At 52.3% G+C, this 8,744-nt stretch overlaps 2 protein-coding genes across 2 annotated transcripts in view; one reads left to right on the top strand and one right to left on the bottom strand.

Moving 5' to 3' along the window:
• Positions 1-2,234, top strand: part of PAF1 (PAF1 homolog, Paf1/RNA polymerase II complex component) — a 5,898-nt gene extending 3,664 nt beyond the window's left edge. The window contains exons 12-14 of the mRNA XM_017503043.2: positions 1,292-1,397; positions 1,519-1,609; positions 1,687-2,234. Coding sequence (XP_017358532.1) covers positions 1,292-1,397; positions 1,519-1,609; positions 1,687-2,093 — 604 coding nt within the window. The 3' untranslated portion in view covers positions 2,094-2,234. The remainder of the gene's footprint in view (positions 1-1,291; positions 1,398-1,518; positions 1,610-1,686) is intronic.
• A 143-nt stretch (positions 2,235-2,377) lies between these two features.
• SAMD4B (sterile alpha motif domain containing 4B) overlaps positions 2,378-8,744 on the bottom strand; it is a 46,326-nt gene continuing 39,959 nt past the window's right edge. Inside the window, exons 9-13 of the mRNA XM_017503039.2 lie at positions 8,005-8,123; positions 7,313-7,511; positions 6,987-7,110; positions 4,760-4,843; positions 2,378-4,553 (exon numbers count right to left, since the gene is read on the bottom strand). Of these exons, the coding sequence (XP_017358528.1) occupies positions 4,525-4,553; positions 4,760-4,843; positions 6,987-7,110; positions 7,313-7,511; positions 8,005-8,123 (555 nt within the window). The 3' untranslated portion in view covers positions 2,378-4,524. The remainder of the gene's footprint in view (positions 4,554-4,759; positions 4,844-6,986; positions 7,111-7,312; positions 7,512-8,004; positions 8,124-8,744) is intronic.

Here is an 8,744-nt window from a genome sequence, read left to right on the forward strand (position 1 = left end):
GCTACACTTCAAATTAAAAAGGCTTATGTTGGGGAAAAAAAAAAAAAAAAAGCCACTGCACCTGGCCAGAAAGAAAATCTTAATGCAGGAGAATTTAGAGATTTTGGGTGGGGTAGAGGGACAGATTTCTCAGTTATTAGTAACAGACTTCACATGAAAGTAAACACTGCCGAAGTATGGAGTGATACATAAAATCAGCATGAATGTTTTAAATGAAATGCTTAATACCCATGTTCAAAAATGTGACCCCAAAACTTCCCTGATGGCTGAAAATTTACTGCTATGCCAATGCCTCTGGTTTAGAGTTGGGAAGGCTTGAGTTTCTCTTTAAAGCAGAGATCACAATTTCTGATCCCATAGGCCAGGCAGGAAATGTAAAAGAGCAGTGGTCTGGTAGAGTCTGAGTGACCTGGAGCTCTGGGCAACCATGGAGAGCATTATTCACTTCCAGCCTACTGTGGCTATGCTGTGGGGCCAGAAATTCCTACTTTCCAAAAGAACCAAATCCAGATGATTTGAAATTTCTTCGTTTCTCAGAGTGCTGGTAACTAATTGACATATACAGTCATGCACTGCACGTTTCTGTCAACAATGGACTGCTTATGGGTGATCTCTCAAGATAGAATACCGTATCTTTACTATACCTTTTCTTTTTCCTTTTTTTTTTTCTTTTAATAGATGGGGTTTCACCATGATGGCCAGGCTGGTCTTGAACTCCTGACCTCAGGTGATCCACCCACCTCGGCCTCCCAAAGTACTAGGATTACAGGCGTGAGCCACCGCGCCCGGCCTTTGCTGTTCCTTTTCTAAGTTTAGATACATAAATACTTACCATTGTGTTGTAACTGCCTGCAGTATTCAGTACAGTCACATGCCATACAGCTTTGTAGCCTAGGAGCAACAGGCTACACCATTACAGCCTAGGTATGTAGTTGATTGTACTATGTTTGTACAAGTGCATTGTATGATGCTCACATGATGTATTAACAGGATGTATCCCTAAGTGGCCTGTGCCTGTATTTATGTAAATAGACCATATAACACACCCCCCACACACAGGGTGTGGGGCAACCAAACTGGTGCCATGGGAGCCATCCGTCCTCTCCCTTGCCCTCACTACTTTGAGCTTAGTTGCCCTTATTCAATCTGTATTTATTCTCATTTGCTCTGAGCCAAGTATCAATGGGGAACCAAGTCAGACCGGACTCTTCACAGCGGAGGCGGTGGAGGGGAGTGGGAGGTATGTCTTTTAACTGCATCTTCCACTTCTCTCCCCCAAATTCACCTGCAGGGTCCGCCTTAGTAAGCGCCGGGCCAAGGCTGGGGTTCAGTCAGGCACCAACGCCCTGCTTGTGGTCAAACATCGGGACATGAACGAGAAGGAATTAGAAGCCCAGGTAACATGCACCACTGGCCCAGGGCATACATGGCAGGGAGGGCAGTGGTTGTAGGTGAGGAGGGGGAGAAAAACCCAACAGAACACCCTCCTTTCCCTCATTCCAACCTTGCTGCTTCCAGGAGGCACGGAAGGCCCAGCTAGAAAACCACGAACCAGAGGAGGAAGAGGAAGAGGAGATGGAGACAGAAGAGAAAGAAGCTGGGGGCTCAGGTAAATCTGAACAGGTCAGACTCTGGGAGCTCTGAGAGGGTGGAAAAGTGGGTCTCACCCTTTCCATTCCCTTCCAGATGAGGAGCAGGAGAAAGGCAGCAGCAGTGAGAAGGAAGGCAGTGAGGATGAGCGCTCGGGCAGCGAGAGTGAACGAGAAGAAGGTGACAGGGATGAGGCCAGTGACAAGAGTGGCAGTGGCGAGGATGAGAGCAGCGAGGATGAGGCCCGGGCTGCCCGTGACAAAGAAGAGATCTTTGGCAGTGATGCTGATTCAGAGGATGATGCCGACTCTGATGATGAGGACAGAGGACAGGCCCAAGGTGGCAGTGACAATGATTCGGACAGCGGCAGTGATGGGGGTGGCCAGCGGAGTCGCAGCCGCAGCGCCAGTCCCTTCCCCAGCGGCAGCGAGCACTCAGCCCAGGAGGATGGCAGTGAAGCTGCAGCTTCTGATTCCAGTGAAGCTGACAGTGACAGTGACTGAGTCCCAGGGCATTCAGGGCTGGTTCAGACACCACTATTATGAGCAGGAAGGCACTTTTCTAGTGGTCTGTGAGCCTTTCACTTGTTTGTCCCCCACCCCTAAACCTTTGCTGTTAATAAAGCCAATTTCTCTTTACTTCCCTCCCTGCCCCTACCTCATCTTTCAGCCCAGGGCACACCTCCCCCTAACCCCCAGGTGCTCCAAGACCTCAGCTTGAGGCTTAGAAACACAGGCCAGAGGCAAGGCCAATGGTTTCCCACAAAATGTAGCACAACAAAGGTCAGAATTCATTTTTTTTTTTTTTTTTCCAAAATAAGCCCAGACCATTAAACAAGTGAAACTCCAACAAATAAGTCTTCTCCAACAGCGAGAAAAACTGTACAGTTACTCAAAGCTGATTCTGCCAGTGGGGCTGGGGACGTAAGTGGGTAGGGAGGACGAAATCATGGAGTAGGGCCTGGGGAGGGGACTGGAGTGGGAGAGTGTCAGTCCTGCCCATCAGAGTGGGGCCGCCTGCGTCCTGCACACTCTGCTGTCAGGTGGGGTGGGGGGCAGCTCTTGCCTCCCTGTGTGTGTGAGACGGTGTCCCTCACCACCTCCCAGTGCCAGGCACAGTCAGCTCACCCTGATGGAGAGTGAACAAGACAGGACAGGCTGGGGAGAGGGGAGGGTCCCATGAGAGGGACACCCTGCTGATTCCATCCCACTTCCTGCAGCTAGTGGGAGGGGGACTGGAGAAGCCCTGGGAGATTGAGGGGATGAGCAAAGGCACAGAAACATGGAGGGCCGGGGTGGGGGACTTGCATAGGTTGATGAGTGTGCAAGAGGTACATAAATAAACCTGACACCCCACCCAGCCCGGCACTGGGAGAGGAAGTGGGGACCCAGAGGCAGGTTCCCAGGGCCACCCTACCCCCTGGCTTCTTCCCCCTCCCTGGGCTCAGAGCAGAGGGAGGTCCACAGACCAGGAGGGAGGGGGCAAGAAGGTCTGGGGAATGGGGTGATAGTGCAGGGAGGGTGGTGGTTTTAAAATTTTTTTTTTTTGGTTTTTTTGTTTTTTTCCCAACATTTTGTATCTTTAATAACATACACAATGGTTACCAGCCATATTCATAACAAAAGTTATTCATAAAATGTATCTAAAAATAACATTTTTTTTTCCTTTTCGGTGTGAAAAGCTTGAGAATGTCCCAGTGGGGAGGGTGGGTTGAGAGGGAGGAGGGTGTTGAAGAGGGAGACCCTGGCTTCCCCGTAGTCTGAACCCCCAAATCCCCTCCCACCACCTGGGCCCCAACACAACCCCTCATTAGGAATAGGGACCAGACGGTCTGTCAGACTCTGGGACTGGAACGAATCTCTGGGTTATGATATAGTGTTTCACTTAAGTGAGGTCATGACATAATGGGGGAGGAGGAAAGGCTAAAAGAAAAGGGAGGGGCTTGGGGAAAAACCCAAAAACCAAACAATCCCCTTTCCCTTATTCCTGACTCCCGAGTCTCACCAACCAGACCTGGGAGCGGAGAAGGGTATGTATTCATGGGGAAGGGGACGTTAAGGCAACAGACTTCCTGACCTCACTGGCCCTGGCTGCCCACCTCCAACCTCTTTATCTGGGGAGCCAGGGCTGGAGGAAAATGGGTTAGAGCTTGGGGGTCTGGAGGAGGGGGCTCTGCCCTCTCCCCTCATAAAGTTCAGGTTCCCCCTACCACTGTCTTGGCTCAGAGAGAAGCCAGGGGATTCTAAAAATGAGAGGGAATGATCAGAGAAAAACCGTTAAGAACTATATAAATATGTATCTTAAATAGGCCTAAGAAATTAATCATAGAGAACCTCTCGTGAACAGGGCCAGGGGAGGTGAGAGAGGAAGGTGGCTCCTGTCCTGGGAGAATGTGGGGAATGGTGAAGGGGAAGAAGGTGGAGACAAGAGAGGGCTTCCTCTCCTTGCTCCCCTTCTTTCTCCCCAGCTCCTCTGAATAACATTCTGGAGGGCAGGTTCTCTGCCCTGCTCATGTCGCCCCAAATGTCAAATGTTTCTGAGCAGGCTCCACAAGGTAGTGGGTCAGTCTGTCTCTGGGGAGTCTGCTCCCTTGGGGAGAGGCAGGTGGTCAGCGGTCTGGAGGAGGCAGGGGTGGGATGGGGCCAGGTGGGGATGAGGAAGGGAAGGAGAGAGGCAGGCAGTCTGGCCAGTCCCTGCCCCTTTATCCTGACTGCCCCCAACTCCCCGGGCCTCAGCAAAGATCCCTCGACGGGCCTGGGAGTGTGCAAGGCATGTGCCAATGTTAAACAAAAGTTAAAAGGGTGAGAGAGTAGAAAAATATTAGAATAGATAGCTGAGCCAGCCCACCCTCTCGCTGTTGCGGAGAAGCCCGTTGGGGGTTGGCCCCCGCCCGCCGCCCAGGGAGCCTATGGGTGCGCTGGGCTGTGGGTCCTGTCAGATGGTGGAGGTTTTGTCTGTCCCATCTGTGGTAAGAAAGGGAGGAAGGGAGGAAGATCAGGAGCTGGATGGAGGCCCAAGAAAAGGCACTCAGGTAGCCTGTCATCCCGGTCAGGCCCTCCCTGGAGTCTGGCCTCCCGGGGGACCCCTCAGGATGACTCTGAGTTGCTCAGTTCAGAGGCAGAGACGCTGGGTAGGTGGGAGCTGGGTCAGGGATAGAGGAAATGCTCACCACCCAAGGCGTGTTCTGTCATGCTCAGACACAGAGACTCCAGAGTGGGATTGATCTCCAGGTCAGGCCCAGGGACCGGGCAGTCTGGGTGGGAGAGAGGAGAATGGAGGTGGTGAGGACAGACTGGACTCGGGTGAAGAAGAGAGTTGGGATGACAAAGGATGCTGGTATGGGAAGGGAGAAAGAGAGATGGAGGGGAGAGAAAGAGATGGAGAGGGAGAGAGATGGAGGGGGAGAAAGAGAGATGGTGGGAGACAGAGATGGAGGGGAAAAAGGAAGAGGCAGAGGTGGACAGAGAGAAGGGTGAGTGTGTCGCACAGCTGGCAGAGGAGACAATGGCAATGGCAGAGGCTTGGTGACAAAGAAAAAGCCTGACTTGCAGACGGCAGAAGTGAAACTGAAGGAGCTCTTGGAGGCCACACACAGCCTGCTGTGACTACTTTAGACAGAGACTGCACACTGCCTTGGGCACAGTCTGGGCATCTGCCCTGGACACTGGGCAGCCCCCTGAGGCTTCCTGACTGAAGACCTGCTCTGTACTTGGTGCAAAAGCTAAATTAAAACCCTTCCTGTCCCCACTTGGACATGCTCCTCTGGGCAGGATTTGATCCAGGCAGGCCGGGCAGGTGGAGCAAAGCAGGACAACCATGGGACTTGTCCTCAAACCACACTTGGTAAAAGGGCCTCCTATTCTGGTACCTGGGAAACTACCCACCTCCCTAGGCAGACCTGATCCCCCCGACACTGCTTAAACCCTTCCCTGACTCCTCACTGCCATCAGGACAAAGTCTGAGCTGTTTACCTGGGTTTAGAAGACCCAGCTTCCATCTCCACCCTCACCTCTCATCATCATCCCCTCTGAACCTTGAGCTCATGTCGTATTAGATCACCCAAATGTCTCTCCTTAAAAAAAAATTTTTTTGAACTTGGGTAAGACATTTCTGTCTCATACAGTTGGGAGGATTCACAGCGCAGGAGAGTTGTCTGAAAGCCTGGCACATAGCATACTGGTAAAGAGAGTGGTTCTTGTTCATTCCTGCAGTTCATCCACCTGCTTGTTTAACATCATTTACAGATGCCTACTGTGTGCCAAGTCCTGTGCTAGGATGAACATGATGGATGGGTTCCCGTGGCCTCAACAGATGGCTGCCCACAAAACCTCATTAAGAAAGACTCCCAACTGACCTGGCAGTTTATAACATGAATTCTGCAAATCCAGGCTGTCTCCAGAGTCAGCCCATTCCAGACCAGCCTTATCTGTCTTTGTAGCCCCAGTGCCCAGCACTGGGTGGAGGAGTCAACCCCTCACTTGTTGAGCAGGGCAGGGACCTGTGGCTAGCAAATCTCTTTATCTTCCTTTCGCCCGCTTGGCCCAGCTTCTTTTAATTTTGAGATGGGGTCTCACTGTCGCCCGGGCTGTGGTTCAGTGACACGATCTCTGCTCACTGCAGCCTTGACCTCCTGGGCTCAAGCGATCCTCTTGCCTCAGCCTCTCAAGTAGCTGGGACTATAGGTGTGCACCACCATGCTCAGATAATTTCTGTTTTTTTTTTTAATTTTTCAGAGATCGGGTTTTGCCACGTTGCCCAGGCTGGCCTCAAACCGCTCTACTTGCCTCAGCCTCCCGAAAGTGCTGAGATTACAGGCGTGAGTTACTGCGCCTGAACCTGGCCCAACTTCTCATCTCCCATCTCTAGGATGGCCTGTGAGCAGAGGTCAAACAGCCCTCTCACTTCAAACACCGTTTGTGTAGAACCTCATCTAAGAGGTGAAGTCCACTGGTTCCCGTGTGGTTACCTGGCGTCTGAAAGAATGCCAGTAGGCTGATGGGCAGGACTCCCCTCCACAGAAATCTCACACTTTGACTGTCCCATCCCCTCAACCCCTTCTAAATTGAGGATTCAATGATTCTGTAAAGAAAGAGATGATGACAGAGACCAACACGGACACTAAGATTATGACATAGGGTGAGAAACATGGGATGGGATGGGTGTAAGGGGTGAGAGAAGATGATTCAGAGGGGTGGGGGCAAGACCTGAGAGATAAAATTGAAGAGGAGGAGGAAAACAACCCCTCACAATTGGGGGAGATGGGGAAGAGTGGTGCCAGGTATGGGGAGAGGTACCCAAGCAGTCTGTAAGGAACAGTGGATATGAGACCCAGGAGAGAAGGGAAAAGTCAGCTGAGGGTGTTGGCCAGGCAGAGTCCCAAGGGTGGGGCACCTCACCTGGAGGGAACATGAGAATGGCCTGGGGTGACGAGTGGACCGGGAGCGAGTGGGTGCGCTGCACAGAGCTGCGGCTCTGACTGGGCATGCTGTTGCTGCCTCCAGGGTTGGCAAACCACAGGTTCTGCACAGGTCCCAGGAAGAGAGAAAGTAGTGAGTGGGGAAGAGGCCCAGACCCAAGAGTGGTGGAGTTGGTACAGGCATTCTCCCACTCCCACCCCCGCCACCTCTAAGCTGGGCCCAGACGCAGAGGTACAGACATACACATCCCAGGTACTGCCACCCCAGCCCCAAGAGGCCAGGGTCCCTGCTTCCAGGCAGCTCACCTGTCGGCCCTGGCCTCCAAGGCTGGGGCTGGTGAGGGCATGTCGAGGGGAGACACCCCCAATGCCTGAGGGGCTCAGGAGGCCCATCCGGCCGGGTGGGAGGGCCCGGGGAGGCATTGGGAACTGCCGCTGGGTACGCCGGGCCACTCCCATCCCCACAGAGCCAGCTATGGGGAGCGAGTTGGAGCCAAAAGCCCAGCTGTGAGAGAACAGAAGGCAAGGTGTTAACTTATGGAGTTGGGCCCATCTGTCTACCCCTTCCTCACCTTCCCCAAGTGGTAGAAGAGAACATAAACCTCCATCATATATTCTGTCCCCATCTGCCCCAAGGGTACGCCTGGAAGGAGATGGGAAGAAGACGAGACTTTCCTCACTGTCCACTCATAATAGTTCTCTAAACTTCAGTTCTCAAGGGAGATATTTCTGTTATTTGTCTGGTGTTAAGAAGGGACTTCTTGCCCTTTGCATACAGGTGAGGAGCAAGACACAGATGAGGGGCCTGCCCATGGGACATGTGTTTCTTAGCTCAGCATCCTACTCTAGTGGGAAATTTTCTTCTGGGAAAGTCCCCCTGTGACTGAATAAGTAAAAATTGGATTCTCAGCCCAGAACATAATCACCCCATTAAGGACTGATCTGCTAACCAGCAAAGGCCTGTGAGGGCAGGTCCCTGTACCCTAGCCGCCGCCTACCCTTTCTGCTGCCGGTAGTTCTGCATCTCTAGTGCGGCTTTGCGCGGGAATGTCCGGAGGAGCTTCAGCACTTGCTGTTTCCAGGATAGCAGCCGTTTCTTCTGCGTCTCCGTGAAAGCCTAGAATTGGCAGGACATGGGTGAAGCAGAGAGGGTGGTGCCTCTTTCAGACCTTCCTTCCAGTCTTCCATTCGTTTAAATATTTATCGCCTGGTCAGGTGTTTGCCTGTATTCCCAGCACTTCGGGAGGCTGAGGAGGGTGGATCATGCCTGTAATTCCTGTACTTTGGGAGGCTGAGATGGGTGGATCACTTGAGGTCAGGAGTTTGAGACCAGCCTGGCTAACATGGTGAAACCTCGCCTCTACCAAAAATACAAAAAATTAGCAGAGTGTGGTAATGCACGCCTGTAATCCCATCTACTTGGGAGGCTGAGGCAGGAGAATCCCTTGAACCCAGGAGGCGGAGGTTGCAGTGAGCCGAGATCACACCACTGCACTCTAGCCTGGGCAACAGAGCAAGAATGCCTCAAAAGAAAAGATTTATTGCTCATCTACTCTGTGCCTGTGCCAGGCAATTCTGGGATGCAGAGGTGATCATGCCCACAGAGCTTACGGTTTGGTTCTGAGGGAACGGTACACACATAATGATAACTGTGATAAATTATCCCACCCTGAGGGACACTAGGAAGCAAAAGAAACCTAAATAAGAATGAGGGGTTGGTAAAGGTGTCCCCGAGGTA

The sequence above is a fragment of the Cebus imitator genome, unplaced genomic scaffold (genome assembly GCF_001604975.1).
Source record: "Cebus imitator isolate Cc_AM_T3 unplaced genomic scaffold, Cebus_imitator-1.0 Scaffold306, whole genome shotgun sequence".
NCBI lineage: Eukaryota > Metazoa > Chordata > Mammalia > Primates > Cebidae > Cebus > Cebus imitator.